At 39.1% G+C, this 21,858-nt stretch overlaps 1 protein-coding gene across 1 annotated transcript in view; it reads right to left on the reverse strand.

Annotated features, from left to right (window-relative positions):
- LTBP1 (latent transforming growth factor beta binding protein 1) overlaps positions 1 to 21,858 on the reverse strand; it is a 184,877-nt gene that overhangs the window by 158,413 nt on the left and 4,606 nt on the right. The window contains exon 3 of the mRNA XM_058836171.1: positions 11,719 to 12,007. Within this exon, the coding sequence (XP_058692154.1) occupies positions 11,719 to 12,007 (289 nt within the window). The remainder of the gene's footprint in view (positions 1 to 11,718; positions 12,008 to 21,858) is intronic.

The following is a 21,858-nucleotide window of genomic DNA, read 5'->3' on the forward strand; positions in this document are numbered from 1 at the left end:
GAATACAAAACTCCACGTAAAGCTTGATGGAAATGACAAGTAGCACAAAAGAATTTTTAAATCAGAAACTGGGAAAGAAAGTATACAGATCTGAATGATGCAGTCGTGACTTTCAGTCAAGTCAGCACACTCAAGTAAAGAACAAAGCAAGAGTTGGTAACAAACAGGTAACAGTGAGAAGCAGAAAAAACTGAAAACTTTTTAAACAGTGTGATTTTTTAACAGAGGAGGCAACTGAATCACAAGTGTCTGTGCTTCTACATGAAGCATTATATGTTCAAGAATTAGAACTGAGAAAGAATGACCAGACTTACCAGGAAAGAATTATTGCTATCTTAGAAAAGTAAAACTAATGGGATGACTGGGAAAAATACATGTATTATCCTTGATATGAAACAGATCACCTGGTAAAGGAGTGATGCTACCTGTCAAATTAGATCAGCAAGTTAACCATACCAATCACTAACAGAACACCACTGTGATCTGCAATAAAAAGGAGAGAAAACACAGTATTAGGATTATGTTACTAGCTGCCTAAGACGGTGATGACTATTGTATCACTGAAGGTAGAGAGTCAGGAAACAATGGTAGTATGAAATTTCAGTTACCACCCAAAGACCATCACAACACTAAACCAGAATTTTTAGATGTAATTAACAAAATCTTGTTTGGCCCAACCTGTGTACAGGATCCAATTCAGATATTACCATTGAAGAGACACTTCAAGAGTAAGCAAAACAGAGCTAACAATGTTGAAAGGGAAAAAAGCCAAAGATTCTCTACAGCACTTCGTAGTACCAAAACCGAAGAATGAACATAAAATGGAAGCTAGCTCCAAAAGTTTAATGGACTGAAAAACTGTCCAGAAATCCTTCAATCCAGTTAAGAGATCTATTAAAGGAACACACACAGAAGAAAAGACCAAAGACAGTCCCAATTAATTTTTCTCATCTAAGCTCACAAACACACTTAGAAAGGTTCTTATGCCTTTCTCCACGAGAGATTCTCAGGATCTGTTTCAGACTGAAGCACAAAAGAAGGTGGTAGAACAGACAGGCAACACCAATAGGTCATTAGACCAGATAATTCTCATATAAAATTTACAGAAGTTAAGCAATATTCTACCTCTCTATTTTGTAGTACTCCGGGCACAAGAAGACCCAATAGAGAAGAATACAGTAACTTTCAACAACAACAAAAAACCCCACACCAAAATTGTATGGCCTTTAACTTCCCTTACTATTCATGTGGAACACAGGTTTTTTGTACAGCTTGTTACAATTCATGTACAGCCCCTGGAGTGACTAAACAAATTTAGTAAGCTGTTAAGGGACCAACTGGAATCTTGACAGAGCCATTTTCTCTCTGTCAGTATAACGAAGCTTGTCTGTGTTGGCTTCCTGACAGATGAGTCGTGAATGACAAGGGAAGGGGTGGAGGACTCTCCTACAAGTGTTTAGTTGATCCTTCCCTCACACTCAAGATAAATTAGCAGTGGAAACTGTTCAACAGTATGGGCAGGCAACAGTTTCCCTGCTAGCACTCCAACACTGACCACCCTTTTCTTGTGCCAAAGCTTTACTCATGTGATGTCACACAGACACATAAAACCATAAATTGGCTATAGCCATCACACAGAATAGCTTTCTTCTCCTGTCTGGAATAAGCTCTGGCTGGCTTGAGATCCCTGTTGGCTCCCTGTAATTTAAGGTATACTGTCTCTGTAGCAAAAAGATTTTATTTCTGAGAATCCTTTTCCTGTCAAAGATACTAATAAAAAGACTATAAAAAGAATATCGTGTAACAGCTGTTTGTGAGATGTTCACTTAACTAGAGGATGGCTAAAGTGTGAATAAAGTAAGACATTCAGGTAAAGATAGTCTATGTCATCTCAGGAACAACAATAATTTGAAGTACAGGACTGCAGCAGCATCTCATGAGTGCCCTGCATGCTGCTGCAGTGCTGATACTTTGTAACTTCAACATTCTTTCTGAGATATCTCTGCTTTTCTGGTGGACACAAGTTTACTGCACATGCACAGTACTTGATGTGGCCAGATGCTATCTGGGTTCAGCCCACTGCAAAGAATTTCTGTGGAACTCTCAACAGAAGTAAAGTGGATACTTGCAGACTCAAAGATTTCAACACAAACAGTTGAAGAAATATGAAGAAACAGTGGTAGATATCACAAATGTTCAAATTCAAAAGGTCTCATGAACAAGTCATTAAAACGGATTGGACTTGGTCCACCAAAACACCAAAGGCTTTATTCAAGGCAGTTTGCCATAATGACCTGCCCACTTCTCACACCACTGTGAACTAACAAGACCTATCAAATGATCAGCCCATTTTGCAATAATCACAGGGTTTTTTGCCTTTCACACCACACTTAAGGCCATAGTCTTTAGACTCAGCTCTACTACAACCCAATTAACAGCAAGTACTCAGTCCAACAGAGGTAACTACAAATTATCTATTAGTTTAACAGATTAGCACTCAAACGTGCCCTTAGCAGTGTTCAAAAAGGACACCAAGACAAGACTGACATTATTGTCATCAAAAAATCATCTCCACGTTCTCTGCCAATAGAAGTGATCCCAGTCCTGAGGGAGACCAGCCGTTTGAACTAAACAGTGACTTCAGCTCCTGCAGTCCGATGACTACATTTCCCTAGAATGATCAACGGAGGTGTTCTTGAGGGCTGACTCAGTGCCTGGCAGCACAAAGAGATGAGTAACTACCTTTGAACCAGTTTTTGTTCTAGCACACATAGATCATAGCACTGCCAAAGACTACAGAATTGAGACTTAACCACAGTATCAGGATCTCAAAACACTAGTCTCAATTTACCAATAGTTGATGCCAAAGACCCTTTTAGCCTAGTGCTCCTGCAGCAATGAAATTAACCATGCCTTCAACTGACAGCTCAGGTCTGCATTACCAGTCCCAAAAGAGTTCTAATCTCCACTAGGAATTGTGTGAGGAAAGAAAGCTTCAGCAGGGAAAATGTAAATTCATATGGAGCCTCAATGTACTTAAGGAAATTTCCACCCACCCCCTACATGCAGAATGCCCTGCCATAGTAAGAAGAAAATGTTAATTACTGTTTTAGAATGACACAATTGAACGATTATGTCAATGTTTGGGATCAAGGGTATCCAAGACAGCTGATCTTCCTCAGAGCAATTATTATAAAGTGCACATAGGATGGAGTGACTGAGAAAGAGAGTCATGTAAATTTTTTTAATCCACAACAAGCTTTCCCAGAACTTCAACAGCAAAGCAAGAACTCTAACTCATTCATTATAAGGAAACTGAAATAATTAACTTGGCTAATGAGTAAAAATTGTTCTAGAGAACAGCTGAGAATGCCTAAGTTGGAAAACAGCTGAGATGAACTGCAGAGGAGCAGAAGTTCCACATCCCTGGTACCCTTGGTAAAGATACAGAGCTGATCACTAATTCATCAGCTGCCAGGTCATTTGCTCTAGGCAAGAAGTCTGAGCAGAGAAAGGCTATTAGCAGTCACCCCCAACAGAAAGTTCCTAAAGAGAAGCACTTCAGCATTCCATTTCTACACAACCTTAGTTTTAGCTGGACAATTTGTGGCTACTGTCTTATTGTCCCCATGCTGAATCCTACACATCAGCAGAGCAGGCTGAGTTTGTGAGGACAGCTAAAGCAATTCAGGGGGGAATGAAGGGAAGGATGTGAGCACACAAACCAGAACAGGACATGACACATCATAAGAAAGACAAATAAGTATTCTATTGTTTTTTCTTTAGATTAATTAGTTACAGGGATAGAATACAGGAAAACATTGTGTTAAGAGGGTGTTGTTCCCCCTTGCCCCTAGCTGTACTGTGGTCCACAACAGAAATTGAACAGGAAGATTCCCAAGTAATTTCAGACTGACTGACTTCACCTCATTTGTGTAATGTCTATTAGTAATCTGCCCACAGAAGTCATGAGACAATACAACAGAGCTCACATTTATCAATTTGCATCTATCATTTGAAAAGAGGCTTTCCTTCAGTATTCAACAGCAAGACAATTATCCACAATGAACAAAAGAGATTGTTAACTAAATGCGCTGCCAATAAATGACATAATCCAGTGAATTTAAACCACTCCTCTAAAAATTCTGGCATTCTGCAATATGAAAATAAACCCTAACTAGAAGGAAAGCAAAGCTTGCCACCTACTGCCCAATGACATAATAGTATGTACTAATATTGTCTATTTCTTTTTAACAGAATCTCTTTCCTTGACACAGAACATACAGAACTGCATCTTCGGTTGTTTCTTTAATGAAACAAATAATACAAATCCAGCATAGGGAATATCCAAAAGCAGTCTTTTCTGTAAAACCACTTATAAAATCCCTGACAAGCCTGAAACAATTTCTCACAGCATCCAAGCTAACAACTCCTTTTAATATCTTCAGTGGTGCTAGAGACTTTAATAAAGTCTGTCCCCCAGCTGCTGAAGACAGTACTTTAAACTTAAAAAAAAATAAAAATTATTACAATAGATAAAACCTATTAGAAAAGATTTTTTTTTCTGTTCACATCTGGAGAAGAGATTTTCAAAGCTATTTATTTTTTTACACTGGTAAAAAAACAGAACTGTAGCAAACACTGGCTTATTGCAGATACTTTATTTGTTCTACAAACTTCATGTTTCAGCATCAGAAATGATGCTTTGTTATGTTTTCAAGGACAGAGAAACTCTCTTCAGTAATTACAATGCTTTGCTGAGCTATTATTCCAAAGGTATTTATTTTCCTAATAAATCACGTATAAAAAGCAATGTCTGAACAACAGTAGGTCCTTTGCTTAGGGTAGGAAGTTGCTTAACTAACTCAAAGTCAAGTAGTCATAATTCAGTTGCCTACAAAACTTTTGAGTACACCTACAGACTTACCTTCAGAAGGTAAAACTGAAATTAGCAAACATTTCACATCCTGGTCCTCCAGCGCCGCTCTCTAAGGCCGTGGGATAATTTAGGGAAAATTTGATCAAGAGGGAAACAAGCAAGGATTTACTGCAGAGTCCCTCTAATTGACTGCTGGCTGGTAACAAAGTCTCAATGCGTATTTGAACAATAATATCAGGAGAAGAGCCCACTTCCTCCATCTGCCTAGTGCTCTTCACCAGTTACATCAAAAGAAATACTAGTGTCAAGAGACACTGATGAACAGTAACCCCTAAACTTTAGCACAAGATGACATGAGCAATAAACCTCCTTAGAAGTAGCTAGATTAGCAAATGACACTTTATATAAAACAGTCATTTTGGATTCCTGGGCAAAACTGATCAAAGTACAAGAGTACGTGGCATAGGTAAACTTTATGGAGCTTAGGTAAAGTGGAAACTGCTTCTCAGTGAAGTACTTGGGTTACAGCACTGAAGAAAATAAGTTCACTGGAGATGAAATGTGTGTCTCTCAGGGTTCCTAAATCATGAGCAGAACACGCTATGCATAACAATGAAATCAAGGAGACAGACCCAACCCTGAAGACAAATCTGCCTTTGTCTAAGGCCAGTCCACATGTCATGTTTTCCAAGAAAAGCTGTGCTCCTTCAGCCCCACCAAGCCCTGGAAAGAAGTTCTTCGGATAGTTTCCCAGCATCTCCTGAAATCATTGTTTGATGATAAATAATAAAAGTTCCAATAGTTACAGGGAAAAAAAAAAAAAAAAGCAAAACAAACCAGAAAGCCAAATCACAACCTGAAAAAGCCACTTTGAAAGAGAACAGAGAATATTGCAACACAGTAACAAATAACATTAAAAACTCCTCATTAAAGTTCTCCCTTTGCATTCAAACACTTTGCAAACACTGAATAGACAGGCACGTGTGTTTTTAAACTAGAAAAAAAAATATTATTTAAAAACACTATGGCTTGAAATGGTGGCTTACTGTCTGCTTTTCAACTAAGCTGACAGCACCAGTACAGCTTAGAGGCAATTTTCTTTCCTGAAAAGCAGTGCCTTGAAAGCAAGACAATGACTTCCCCACACATGGAATATGCCTAAATCACTGTCTCTTTTTGCTGTGTTGACATACAGGAACATAAGCATATTCCCCCCAAGAAAGCACTCAAAAAAACCCCAAACTTAATGGCAAGTTAATTAAAACTTAACTTTACCTCATGGAGCGTGTTCAGGTTGCTGGGATTGTGAGAGGGAAGTGTACACTGACATTATCAAAAGTAACGTGCCTTACAGGAAAACATGGATAACTGATCTGCACAAACTCTTTACAAGTCTATTAGGAAGAACATGAATAACCTGATGGCTAATAGGGTACATAGTGTTTCCTTGCAGCACATCTCTTGTTGAAAACACTGTGCATCTCAGAATCCAACCCAAAGAACTCACAATGGAATAGTTATTTTCCTGGTTCTCCCTGGAGCCACCTTGCCCCAGCAATCCAGAAACAAGTACACCATGAGCCCAGTACATGTTAGAAGTACATGTTACATACTGAAGGGATGCAGTCGTCAGGGTAACCTGCAGACAGAATTCCAGTTTTTCATCTCCCCGACACAAAGCAGAAAGCTCAAGAACTGCTGGAAAAATCTCACCTCTGACCACTAGAGTTAAGTTTTAAAGTCTGTGAACAGTAAGACACAGTGTTAATACAAGCTGAAACAGCTCTGTCACTGAGCTCTAGGAGGGCAGGACAAGAAGCCCATGACTTACAGACCAAAGCTCTGAAGCACCAGGTAGCAACCCATGGTTGTACCTCTGTGCAAGAGTGTAGATTTGACACCAAAATGTCTGGGAAGCAGCCCTACAAAGTGTGGGGGTCCTGGTGGATGAGCTCAACTGTGTCAGCAGCATAACCTCACATGAAGAATGCCAATCACGTACTGGGCAGCAGCATAATCATATGTCAATCATAGTCAAGGGAGTGATTACTGCCTCCATCAGGCACTCGTGAGACTGCATCTCAAACACCGTGACCAGTTTTGGACTCTCCAAATCAAAAGAGCAGCACAGTGGAGCAAGGCCAGCAGAGGGCTGTCAGAGACTGGACACACAACATAAGAGGAAAAAGATGTCTCAGCTCTAAAAAAAACCAGACAGCTCAAGGGGATGATACTGTGATCTACAACTGCCTCTTCAGAATCTGTAGAGGAGGCTGAGCCAGACCTCTTAGAGGAATACAGCAAAAAGACACAGGTAACAATAAATGTGCAACAATGGAAACTATCAACTATAAAAGGAGACTACTCCTTTTTCCTCAGAGTAGTCAAGCACTGCAACAGAAGCCCACAAATACCGGAGATCTCCAACCTTGCAATCTTGGAAGTATTCAAAGCTCAACACAAAGCCCAGAGCAACCTCTTAATTTGATCCTGCTATAAGCAAAGGGCTGGACCCAATTGCTTCATACTTCCAACCTAAGTTTTAACCCTGCTGTTCTTAAAAAAGTTTCCTTCCAAAAAAAAACCAACAAGGTCTTTTTGGACAGAAGTTCAGTATTATCAAGAGCTTCCATAAAGTAATTTTCAAACAGATTCATACTTAAGTTCAAGTTCTGGGCTCTTGCAAATAAAGAGTTTCATTTGCTCTGTACATCTTTACTACAAAACTACCATAATGGTGGTGAAAAAGGATGTCCTCCAGAAACATGTACTTTCATACTAGCTTCAAAAAGCCTGTCCATAATCTTTTTTAGACCACCACCTGATACACCATAATATTAACCAATCTTAGAACCAGAAGGTCTAAAAGAATAAATTACATGGTGTCAAAGACACAAAAATGAACTACTATGTGAGACAGGAAATGGCTAAAAGAGCAGTCTCTTACTTTACAGTGATTCTCAGTCTACAGGAGTTTGCACAATAATCCCTCCTGATTTTGAATAAATATGTAAACATTTAACTTGCATTTATACATTATAGCAAGCATGCATTCCATTTTCTGTTATGACTGTCCTACATGGTTGATTTCAGTGTTGCTCAGTTCTTCTTCCAGGCATGTTTTTTCAATCTAAATTCATGCTGATGTGCCATCAACTAGTTAAAATTAGGAAAAAAATAGTTTAAACTGGAAAAAAAACTCTACATCTTTGAACAGAAGTCAAAAAAACATCTTTAAGACATCAGTTGATAGGTTTACTAAAATTAGCAGGCAATGCATCTGCCTGTCATAGCACTGGATCTGTCCAGTGACCCAGGAACACAGGTTTGGAAGGGACCTCTCAGCAAAGATTTCTGAGCACATAAGGCACACCAGTAAGTCCAAATATGTCTCCAGGACTCTGTGCAGTCACCACTCCTTTGATGAGCTTTGCTCTGTCCAACATTAAAGCAGATTTTCAGATTTCATCACCACCTGCCTCCAAAGGAGGCTGAAGGAGCAGTGCTGTGACACTTCAGTGCATTATTCAGCTTGGTGAATAATCCAGTTGGTTGATGCCATACTCCTCCAGTGACTATTTAAAAAACTGTACTAGAAAGACCACTTTAAAAAGCAAAAAAAATAGAAACACTCTGCTCACAGATGGTAAATGCACAAAATCAAGCTGTTGGAGCTATCCTGTTGCCAATAAGTGAGAACACAAGATGTGAAAAGAACACCCAGACTTACTGGAGAGCTATCACAGGAATTCAGGCCCACAAAGCACGCCTGTTACTGAGATCAGAATTCCCTACAGGTTCCAATAAGAAGCAGATTTTTGTTTCTGAAACACCACTTGTTTTCAATTACAGCCATCTATACCTTCTGCTAACATTTTTCTGAGATGAGACCTTGTACCTGACAGTATATCCATCTTCAGAGCACAGCTATGACAGACTTGCTGAACCCAGGATATTCCAGGAAATTAATCTCTCTCCAGCTTTCCTTCTGTTCACCACTTTATTCTTCAAAAAAAAAAGCTATCTGGAAAGAACTAAATGACTTCCCTGCTTTCCTAAATAGTATTGCCACTATGATCCTAAGCAAGCATGCATGAACGCATCTTGATAACTGAAGCTGGAAAAGTTGCATTCCTATATAAAACAGAAAAACACTCAGAGGATGGCAAAACAGAAGCTCTGTAGAGGCAAGTCTCCTCTAGGAGCTAATTTAGGTGTTCCAGGTTGGGCTCTGCCCTGGGTCTCACCAGTCCTGTCCTCGACTACACAGCAGCAGCATACCAGCCACACTTGACAGGGTGGATGACTCCACTTCCCAGGCATGGGAAAAGAAAACGCCATTCCAAAAGTATCGAGGCAGCATCACACAACATGCATCACAACATATTCAAAAAGGAATTGAAACAGGAGCTAGCCTGTCTAGCCTCTCAGTGTTAGAGACCTGACCTCAGAAGGATCTTTCAGCCCTGTAAACTGTCCTAACAGTCATAGACGGGAACTATCACTGGCACTCAACAGCTGTATCTAAACACCCACCTTCTGCTGCACTTGGTACAACTGCTTTGCATTGTGTAACAGGTCCTTTTCCTCACCATCTCCTACACCTGCCTTCAGCTAAGGCTGGCATTCTCATGACTCCAGGGACTCAGTTTTCCATTTTCCCATGTCAGTATTAAGCTGACTGAAATAGGTTTATCTTCATGTGATCTAAAAGAATAACAGTTCTACCAGGAAAAGTCTCTACAGTTAGGAGAAAATCCTAGGCTGAGAAGGCTCACATGAACAACAAAGCCCACTGCATATGGAAGCATGCAGAGGCACTTTGGATAGCAAATAACAGATGACTGGTTTTCTTAGTCTGAAATTGCTTCCTCTACATCTGTGATGATGTCTCATGCAAACAGGTAAAGAGATTTTGGTGAAGCATGAAATGCTGTAGATATCCTCTAGAAATACTTTGAGCATCATAGCCAAACAACTACCACAGCAGCACAGAAAAATAACAGTTTTTCATCATCATCTTTTTACAAGAGGAACCCTTTATCCCTGGATATTATTCCAGGAATAATGGGAAGTAAGCCTTATCTAGAGGCTGTCATAAGCCTTCTGAGTACAGTTTTAGAGTGCTCAAAGGATGACAATTCTTTTTTCAGGCAAGAGCAAATTATATTTTCTTATCTTTCTTGCCCCTCCCCCCCCGTTTTTTTTTTAAGTACATTTTACTACCCAATTTGGACAACCAGCCTTTATTGCAACAGAAAGAAAAATTCCTTGAGAATGCTTGTGTGCAGAGGGAAGGAAAAAAAGAAAGTATACTCTGCAGGAATCAAAACTGATCAGACAGGAATTGTCTGGCCTCTTTGTACTGATTTGTTGCGCTGCTCTTTATGGGGCCAAGCAGAGACACCAGGTGATGAGACCAGCTGGTCTGGGGAGGAAGGAACAAGAAAAATGCCTGATGATTTTATTGGAAATTTCCCCTTCGTATTAGTCAGTCACATTAGTCACAATAACCCTTGCCTCGCTGGTAGGAATGAAACTGGACTCAGAGTACTAGGAAATACTAGAACTGGGTAGCAATTTCTCTGTCTTTCAAGACTGTGGATGTATTTGTTGCTAAAGTCCCCACTGCGCTACTTTCTACCTTTCTCAAAAAAACATATTGGCTCAGGGCTTAGAACTCCAAGGGAATTCAGGTAAGTTTCTCTTCCTATTATACAAAACATGAAGGAACCCAGTTTAGCTTGTGGATTCACAGTTAATACAAAGAATTAGATGGGTTTAGGAGGAAATGATAATGGGATTATGAAACAACAAATAACATTGGGAGCATCCAGTGAACTCTGTTCTCAGATGTAGCTTTGGAAAGGAAGTGGCACTTTGTTGTCAAGAGCCTATGATGACTCAGGTGCAGAACTCTATAAACACACACCACCCTTCCACATTCATTTTCACAGTTTCAAACCCAGGAAAACAATTTATTTCATAGTCCTGGTTATCTTGCTGTGGAGACTAGAAGTAAGACGGACTAAACCTTCTTTAAAAGCAAAAGCAACACTTGTTACAGGACAAACTTTTTGTCACTGACTTCACCTCAAAGTGGAAGGACAGCAGTAGCTGAAAACACCTAAAACTGCTCACATTCCACTTGACTGCCACCCTTCTGTGCACCTCCCTCCCCCCATATCAAATGGGGTCTGGATCGGATCCATCAATAAAAACAATACAATTAGAGAAATTTCAGACTCACATTAAGTAAATATTTAAAGCTCAGAGAAAAAATATCAAAGGCTAAGTCATAAGCTACTAAAGAGCCAGAGGAAAAAATTTCCAACAAGATAGGTGTTTCCTTGCGGCTTATGGCAGTCAGATACAATCCTGAACCTCAAACACAAGCAAGCAGAAGTATTCATTGTAGCACAGCCACACACGCTTATATTAAAAGAGAAAATATAATGCAAATACAAGAAACCAGAACAGAAGCACCAAATCTTACTCTCCTCAGTTACACAAGGTGTCAGAATTCCCTGTCAGACTTTGTTCTAGGATAAACTCAAAAGGTCACCAGTGTAAATTAATTCCTCCAAAATCAGTACAGCAGTATCATTCTAAGGAAAACAGAAGCTGACTGATATAATGGGATATTCTGTTCAGGTAAGGAAATCTGGCTCATAATTAATAGAAGTCTGAACATCCACTGAAATCTTACAGTTAAAACAAGAAGCTGTTTTAAAAACTGTGAGACAGTTTCCAAACATGATTTTTTGAAAACACTTGCAAGGAACAACATTTTATAAATCTGACTACTGGACTTGTTTGAAAGCAAAGAAAACACTTACTGTGGTTGCATCTGCTGAGTCAACCCAACAGGAGGCTTCTGCTTGATTGTGAATGCCATCTGAGCCACAGGGCCAACCTTTGGTGGGACCTGTGCCTTCTGAGAGAAGGTCTGCTGGGCAGCCTGCTGGGGTATGGGCCACAGGGGAACAATGGGGCTCCGGCCTCCAGTGGAAGACGTGTCTTGCATGACTGTATCCTCACAGGAATTACCTTTTGTTCCTGGTTTACACACACAAAGCTGAGGTCGCAGACACATCCCTCCATTTTGGCACGGCGGTGCACAGTTAGCTAAGAAAAGACATTTTAAAAAGTACCTGTGAAACAAATCTTGAAGGAAAATGCAAACCCCCCCCCACAATAAAAAACAGCATTAATTGTTGATATTAATTGGAGTACGAGAGAGCAACATCGCTAAGCTCCACAAAAGATAATATTCAAGTTGGTGTAACTTTTACTGATTTCTTGTACAACACTTGAATAACTTCAAAAAGTAAAATGCTGGATCTCAAAAATAGGAAATGCGCTAGTTAAATTGAGAAATACAGCATTATTTCCAGTCTTCCTCCTTTCTGCTCAGCATCCCTTCTCCTCATACTTTAACAGCCCAAACTGCATCTGATGAAACAATATTACACAAATATAAAATTTTACTACTGATCCAGGCTGGGATTCATTTTACTACTATTTTAAAATCAGATGCTGCATAGGTACCTAGAATGAATCCCTACACCCACATTACAGACGACCAAAATGATGCAGAGAAGCGTGAAAGCACTTCAAGCCTTCCCCCTCTAAAACTCAAATGATGCTCCTTTCAGTACCCCACTGTAACAACACAAGAGGCCTGAACTGCTGCTACAAAGGCATTGCTACACCTAGGAAGAAACAGACAAGGGCTTGTGATTGTCCCAGACCAGCCTCTATAGAGGCTTCGTACCACCAGTGAAAAGGGAGCAGATTCTTTAAAACACAATTCACCTTCAGAGAGGATTAATTACACTGCTTTGCATTGCTCTATCTCACGACTACAAAGGGAGTCTGAATAACCAGCCTATACTCAACATCCAGCTTGCAGACCTAGTGAATGCAGTATCAATTCCTCTCTGAATGAACAAGAAACTTGGAGGACCAGCAAATCCCATCAAAAATATGGAGGGAGAGAAACAAGCAAAAGTGATTGCTGATTACATATATACATAATACTGCAGTCTACCTTGAGGATTTATTTTGGATGCTAGAATTTGCATGGCAAAACTAATTTTCTTATCTAAAGGACACAATTTAAGATTAAAAGATTGCAAAGAACATAATTTCATTAGTCACATTAAGATGGTAAACAATGAAGCATGTGTAAGGAAAAAACATGACTGAGCTACTTTCTTCCTATAAATTGAGCCCATTCTTAAAATGCCTTAAGATTCTAAAAATTAATCTTAAGAATCTTAATTAATGTTCTTAATCTTAATAATTAATAATGATTAATAATATTAAGATTCTTAAACTTCTTTTAAAAAAAGCAAGACAAGTCCCATTTTTACACTGAGAAAGCATTAATGTATTTCTGGAGATTTATGGGCAATATGCCTATATTAACCCCTAAGTTTCTCAATAAATTATTTGAAAACAAATGACTTAACACAGAAGCTAGCAAGACCACACCAAAAGTCAATATGACAAAATATCCATTCTGCTAGGACCCATCCTTGCATATCTCCTCTCAAAAGTGAAGTAACAATGTATATATACACAAAAGACAACCCTGAAAAAACTGCAACCCTTTTTCCTCTAGTTAAAAACCAAAGCTGTGCATCAGAAGCCTACAACTTGAGTTTCTACTTATTAAAGTGAAGGGCGCAGCAAATTTAGAACTGTAAAGCTAAAAACAGAACCTGTTTTGAAATTACCTCATCTCTTTTTGCCCCCATAGACTTGAACATTCTTACTTCACTGACAGCAATGTAAACCCTGAAACACATTACACGTACATAAAGCAAATGCTCTCCAGGAAAAACTGCATTGCTCAAAAAGAAGCATCAGAAGATCTAGAAACTATGTTATAAAAGACCAGTGACAACAGGTTGAAAACCGCATCCATTAGATCTTCACAGCAATGAAGCTTTTGACTGAAATCCTTCATTAATGTTGCATAATAGAAGAACACATAACTGGATAAAAGATCACGTTTTTAGGAAAGAATTAAAATGAACATTTTAATTGACATAATACAGCAGTTTAGTTTCTACAATGTCAAAGACAGCTGTAGTGTGCCAAATGAATGACCTAATTATTTTGTTTGAAGACAACAATAATGGCCCATAAAACTGAAAACACCAGTATTTTCCATAAAGCTAAGCTTCCAAAAACTGAAGCGTGGAAGTATTAAGTTCAAAACTGAAAAGCAGGCCAATATACTGCTGTTAAAGGCAATTGGCTTCATCCCATTCAGTTCAAGGAGGTCATGACTGGAAATTTAAAATGGCAAAGATTCAAATAATGAGACTTAACTTAAAGATCCACCTAGTCTAGTGCTCTGCCTCCATTACTAAGGTGAATGCTTAAGGACAGGGTGCAACGCAATAAAAGTTGATACCACTACAGCTTTTCAGAATTAGAGGCTCAGCAACTTCCTGAGCAAGAGGGCTGGTTTTGTGTTTAATAAGTCCCAATAGACTTTTCTGTAAGAGGTTGACTGATCTGTCTTTGAGCCACTTTGTTGCAACATCCAAAACTTGCTGCGCCAGGGAAGTTGTCCACATTGAAACGCCAGGTTTTAGACAACATAACCAACCTTCCCTCACTTTCCAGAAGTATGATTTGTGGTGAGGTTGACCTTGGCTGGATGCCAGATGCCCACTAAGCTGCTCTATCAGTCCCCAGCTAGAGGGGAAAGAAATTAAGATCAAAAACAACTCATAGGTTGAGCTAAGGCAGTTTACTAAAGCAAAAGCCAAAGTTTATGCGCACACAAGTAAAAAGAAGCAGACGTATTCTTTACTTCACATCAGCAAGTGATGCTCAGCCACTTCCCAGGAAGCAGGGCTTCAGCATTCACAGGGATTGCACCATAAAGCAAGTTTCATAAATAACAAACGACCCGTTTCTTCACCTTTTCTTAGTTTTTCTACCTGAAAAGCTGCTGTCATATGGTATGGAATATCCCTCTGGTCAGTTTGGATCAGCTGTCCCAGTTGCATCCCCTCCCCGGATCTTGCCCACCCCCAGCCTTCAGCCCCTTGATGGGGGGAAGGGAATGTTGAGAGACATTGCTGGTGGTGTGCCAGCGCTGCTCAGAGTAGCCAAAACCCTGAAGTGTTACCAACACCTTTCTAGGTACCAACGCAAAGCACAGCTCCAGCTCAGCCAGACCCAACGCAGTGGGGAGGGAACAAGGATTCTTTTGGGTTGGTTTGTGTTTTAAGACCATGCAACCCATATCTACTAAAAATAAAGTCACAGTAACACACTTCCTTTGGAAGTTCCTAAGTCACAAAATGTCCAAAACTGTATCCCAAAATGTTCATCCTTTTTATACATCTTTCCCTAATCAACTACTGCTCACCACTCACTCACTTAGACTACTGTGGGGTTTGACAAATGAATATCAGGTGTGGCATGGCTGTATTTGTGACATTCTTTCAGAAAAGCAAGGGTAAAATAACATTACTGTTAGGTTTAAACACAAACCTTCCAAAACATCTTATGTTGGTTTGGGACTGATGTATACATACACACTTTTCAGTCCATGTGTTCATGTCATTACAGTTAAAGCATATATAAATATTTGCAGAAGTAAGACCTAAAATAAAAGTTTTATAATGGTTTCAAAACACAAATATTTTAAAACACAAATATTTAAAACTTACACAGAATGTAATTTGTTTTAATAGATTCTAAGTTAAGCATAATTTATTATCTGGAATCAGTAAGTATAAAACATTGTCATGTATGTAAAGAGTTTAGATAGAAAATTCTCATTTGCATTTTGGTTCATTTGAAGGGACAAGCATAACTGAGTCTACTTCTCCTAAAAATGTTTGTACTAAAGTAATATTAAACTAAGACTAATTTTTGGATTAAGAACATTACAATCTCTTTCATATGCTAATCACTTATTTTAACTTCCTCAAAAGTAACAACACACTCACAAGCTTATTTCCCTGTGGAGAATAGAAATCCAGAAAAAATTATTTTTCAATGAGAAACTCACAATAAATGAATTTAAATATCCCAAAAGTTTCCTGCACCAAAGTTTCTAGCTTTTTAGCCTCAGCTCCACCTTTAAGTATTTCCTTTAACAAGCAAGTGCTGTTGGTTTGTACTTAAATGTCCACAAACATTTTGCAATGTCATTCCTGAATTTCTAGTACTTCGACACAATTACACTACAACAGCGTTGTGAGTCTTAATGCTATTTCTAATGCACTCATCCACCAGATTTCTTTCTTTTTCCACATGAAATTTACCTTTTTCTTCTTCTCTTGCGTACACAGAACAGTCCAGCACCAGCTTAAACAGAATGCACCAACTTCCAACAAATTCCATCACAGTGGACATTGGCACAGTATATATCAACTTCTCCCATAGAAGTGTGTAAATCCTGGGAGGCACAATACATGCCAGAGGGCAAATAATAGAAAATACAGCAACTGGAAAGAGGATTTTATGTATAGAGCTGTTTCAGATTCCAGCACAAAATGGTTGAGAAATGATGCATGCATCAAGTTTACAGAAAGGGGGAAAAACCAACACTATGACATGATAGTCCCTGCTGAGTTTTCAAGTTTCTTTACATGCAACATAGGAATACTGTTAAAGGCATAATAAATACTGCCTTATTTCATGAATGCAAGATTTTTATTCCTCAAGCACACAAGGAAATCAAACCAAAGCTCATCTTGGTTGAGTGCACATCCTAAACAAAAAGCTGTGATACAAAGGCACCTTTAACTCCTGCTGGGTTGAAAGACAGAGTGATGATCCCCCACCAATTCCAGAAGAAAAGCGGTGAAGCGCTTTCTTTGGAAGGCAACAAGCTGTGGGTTCTGAAAAGAAAGAGGCATTCCCAGTTTCCCTCAGAAAAATCTGAATATGGTGCTGACATCCTGAAGAAGAGCAATGACTCTCCTGTTCTCCAAACTACCCTACTGCTTAGCTCACCACTTAATTTTTCGCTTTTATTCTGAATACCCTTCTAAGTATTAGGTCATTGTCAGGACTGAGGATGCAACCGGAGTCTAGAAACCCAAAAGCTCACTGAAGCTAATGCTTTTCTGGGGAGCTAGTTCTCTGAGTATCTCACACAAAAAAGATTTCAGAAATTGAAAAATTTGCCAGAAATAGATCAAATAATTCTCAGCATTCATTGAGAATGGAGGAGAGAGGAATTTGCAACCAAAGGTGATACAACCTTATTTTATTTAAAAAAAAAAGTTGAAATTACTTTTATATAATCCTAAGAAATTACATTAACTGCAGAAAACCTGAGCTCTACACTACTAATGGAGGTAGTATTACAACCATCTGTGTCTTTCTACAGAGGAACTTGTTTTTATCGCAACTATATGGTCTTAAGGAATTCTTTCCCTAAATATACTTCAAATGAAAGCATGTGTTGGAATTCTTTGCTGTCCACTTCAAACCATCAGATTCATTCCCACACTGGCATGTAAACATGACCTCCAGGAAGGGAGGGAAACAAAAAACAATGCTTTTAGCATACATATTTCTTTTAAAACTAACACACAAAAAAACAGTTTCTCTCAACCTAATGGCAACACAATATACTTTATTAACATTATGTTCTATGTATCTCCATAGTATAATCTCTAAATGCCATGACTTATCAGAATTGAATAGCAGCTGTACTCAAATACTTCAAAAGCTTAACTTCAGCAAAAGGATGCATTATTCTATCGGCAACAAGAATATGGCACACGGTTTGATAACTTGGCATTCTCATTCATGTTGTGTTTACTGGAATTTATATAATATAAATAGTTAAGACAGTACAATCTGAGAGACATTTTAAAGCATTTAATTATAGGAGATCATAACTATGCATATTCTGACTATACAAACATTACATATGCTACAAATCCCTTTATCAGTCCAGTGCCTACAAATAAAAATAGCTCACTACAGAATGGACTAAGCCAAGGAAACCAGCAGATTCACATGCTACACACTGCTTTTGCTGCTTGAGTGGTTAACACTCCAGTACGCAGTACTTTTAATTCTCTTAACATTTCTCAGTACAGTCCTTTCACATTTTGTTACAAAATACTTCATAATCAATAGGCAGGAAGCTGAACAAACTAAGACAAGCTCAGTAAAAAGGCAACTGGAAATATTTAACTGGACACAGGATTCAGACAACTGAAATGTTACAAAAAAGAGAAAGACTAGAGAAAAAACTATTAACCACAACAGCGCAAGCGAAACAGTAAGTTCAATCAAGTTTTTTGTAAATTCAACCAACTCTCAATAAGAGTTCAAATTCAGTTGAGCTTCTTTGAAATTCCAGGCCTAAACTGACAACCAGAGATAAAAACCTGAGCTCAATTATAAAAAAGGCAAATCTTGCCACAGGACACAAAACAATTTCCCATATGCAGGGACTATTACCTGCACTTCACATAAAAAAGGAATATACCCAACCAGACCTATTTTTAGCTCTGTATTTAAATTAATATCTTGCCTTACTAACATGTAAGTAAGAAGAAATGCTGAAGATCTGCTTTCTTTCTGTAGTCAATGTGCAGGATCTATTTTCTAGGAATAAATGGGGCTACCCAAGTACTGCTGCTTTTAAAAGCCAAACAAAAAGCCAACTAAAGAAACCTTAAACCCAACCCTAACATCACTCTTAACAACTAACATATTATTTACAGAACATGGACTGACTTGAGGACCTGAACCATCAATAATCTGTTAACACTCCAGAGTTTGAACAAGGACACAGTTTGGGAAGGTCTACCTTCTACCCTCCACAAATCCTGAAGCTCCCAGGCAATCCAAGCTTGCTTTAAGGCAGGATCATTTAGCACAAGCAGCCCTTTGTGGTGAAGGCTGCACTCTTCTCAAGGCCTCACAGAGAGCAGAACCCCACCCCTCATGACAGTCCTGCTTTTCCCAAGGTTGGGGGGCTCACTGATCTCACACACAAAGCCACTTTGCAGGACAGGAAGGAGAGGGGAGCATGCCCCCTTCCTTCACACAGCTCTTCCCTTCTCATGCTCAGGAAGAGTGGCTGTAAGAAGAGAGGTGTAAGACTAGTACTGTATCAAATTATCACTTCTCTGTCAATACATCACTTTGTTCCTACACACATGCAGAACCAGGCAGTGCACAACTGATGGACAAACCACAGCTTTCCCTGGCACATACACAGCTTTCTACTACACTTCCAAGTTAATAAACAGCCAACAAGCTGAAAGGGAGGGAAAAAAAATATAAAAACAAAACACCTCAATTTTCTGTGTTCCTTCTGATTCTCTGTTAAGAAGGGAAGTGTTCAGGACTTTTCATCTACTGTAGATTTACCATAACTTTACTGCAGGTCCTGCTTCTTTTGTTAACACTAACTGCTACAATGAGCTGAACAAGTTCACTATCAATCTGTCATCTGCTCCAGAGTGAGAGCACAACGTCTTGACGAATTTCTTTTAAGGCTCCCTTTTCTTTTTTTGTTCTGTCTTAACTCTATACACACTTGTAGTATTTGTATGAAACAGACTATGTACCATTATAAGCTTGTTTCTAGTAAAGTCCCCAGTGCCTCACAAAGAGAAGGCTGGGTAGGTTTCACTTCATACTAATTGTGGACTTAAGTTTCCTCTCCAAAATGAGGGAATGGCACGTGGCATGGTCATGTGTAGAGGAGGCAGCAGCTAACAGCTCCCCCATCTTCTCACAGCTCTTTCACAGCCTGGTCTCACAGGAGGGAGGTTGGCTGCCAACCATGGCCAGGAGACAGACACTGTGCTCAAAAGTCTGCGTTACTGCTGATTCAGATCAGTCTCTCCTGAAGCTGTCACACCAATTACACTTAGAGAGCTTTGGTTCGTGTTGTGGGACCATTTTTAGGCGTGTGCACTCTATTTAAGATGCAAAGAAAAAAATATGTCTAAATAATAAAAAGCTAAACTCAAAACATGAACACTCCAAGAACACACCTAATGTATTTCAGCTTCATGTTTGTGCTCATTCCACAAGACCAGACTACACCTTGTCCAAAATAAAACACTAAGGCTTGAAACATACATGCCCTGGGCCTCAGGTCATCAAACCAAAGGGTTTTATCTATAGATCAGCTCAATGCTGCTTGTTAATGTAGACACAGACTACAAGAATTTGGAGCCTGTCGTTCTACCCCCTTCCAAGGGCAGAAAGTGAAAAATAGAGTAGAATTACCACCAAGGCCTACCAAGCTTCTCAAGATTTCAGTTTTTGAATTCTGAATTGTTTAAAAACCACATCAAAGGATAGATCAGAAAGAGCTAATGTATAGGTCAGTCACATGGGGTCAAAGTAGTTTGTCTCTTTAAAACTCAAAGATTAAATTTTGATTTAGTCATAATTTGAAGGAGATTGATACTGCTTTTACTAAGATGATGGTCTTAGGCTTTTGTATACACAATGTAAATAAACACAACCTGGTAAAACTCAAAGCCACAAAACTGATTAAGCACAAGCCTCAGGAACCAGTTGTTACCAGAAAATCTCCAAGAGGCACAGCTGCAAACATTTGAAGTACTTGGTTCCAATGATGAAAACAGCTCTCCTGGATATCACTTTCTAAGAGCTGAAGACAGAAAAAGAGTAGATTCTGAGCAACCCATACCAAAATATTTAGTGATACAGAGTTTTATGTCTAAACTGGAGGACTCATGTATGTTTCTAAGTTTCCAGGTCTGGATCCCACCCCTATTCCAGAACAAGACCAAGTATGCAACCTTTCCCTCACCTTCCCCAAGAAACTCAGAAGCACAAGGCAGAACCAACTTAGGGCACACTCCATCCAGGTGATCTGGAACCACTGGTCACTCTGTCAAGTGCCCATGTCCTAAAGGAGACACACAGCTATAGCACTGCTCACTCAGCCACAGCGAGAAGTACAGCTCTGGAAATTCAGGGAGGAGGTGGCTCAAACTGAACAGCAGTACACAAGCAGAGGCCAAGCAGATTCAGAAACTGAACAAAGGGGACCCTTCCTCAGGGCAGGTAATCTCACAACTTTCTAGTCTCCTGTCTATACAGCAGCAATTATCCACTGCTGTGTATTTTCTTAATCTGAAAAATAAATTAAACCTCTGTAACATCCTTATTTAACATTGAGTGCGGCAATCTTTTTTAAAGGAGAATTAGCAAGATAATCTTTTAATACAAAGAAAAAGCCAGCAGACTGCTTTCTTGTTTTCTGATGACCTTCCCAAAGTGCCCAAGCACATGACAGACAGCTCATGATCAAACTCAGAATTCAGTCCAGTTCCAGTACCAAAGTACTAGCCCCTATGCATGGAATACATGCGTACACACACACCTTCAGCTAAGAAAGACTTAAGATCCTTTTAATCTTAATTGACAATGATGACATACCTGGCTTATGGGTTCTACATAGACAGCAATTTTTCTCCCTGGAGAAAATTTACTCTGTGCTCCTGCAAAATCTACTTTCCTCACTTCTTTGCCCTGTGAGCCTTTTTTACAACTTCGCAGTAAGGAACTCGTGCCATTAAGAACTGTTAGCTCTCTGCTTCCATTTTTTTAACCATCCAGTTTACATTGAGAACACTCACATACAACTACTATTAATACTCCAGACAAAACACATTATACATTTTACAAGGGGTTTACTACTATAACAAAGTGGCTCTTTTCATTTCTCTTTTTAAGATATCAGATTCTACATACAATAGGTAATTTTCTCTTACATTCCCGACATGAAAATAGCTCCTTGTACCATTAAGCAAAATCATTACAAACAGAAGAGCGAATTTTGTAGAAGTAGTTTACAGAAGTAGTAGTAATTTTGCAGAAATTTAGTAGTAGTAGTAGGTAATAAAGTAGGGGACAACAGATTTCAACAGGATAAACACGCAGTTGGGTGGTGGGAACTCCTGATTTCCAGCACAGGCCTT

The sequence above is a fragment of the Poecile atricapillus genome, chromosome 3 (genome assembly GCF_030490865.1).
Source record: "Poecile atricapillus isolate bPoeAtr1 chromosome 3, bPoeAtr1.hap1, whole genome shotgun sequence".
Taxonomy (NCBI): Eukaryota; Metazoa; Chordata; class Aves; order Passeriformes; family Paridae; genus Poecile; species Poecile atricapillus.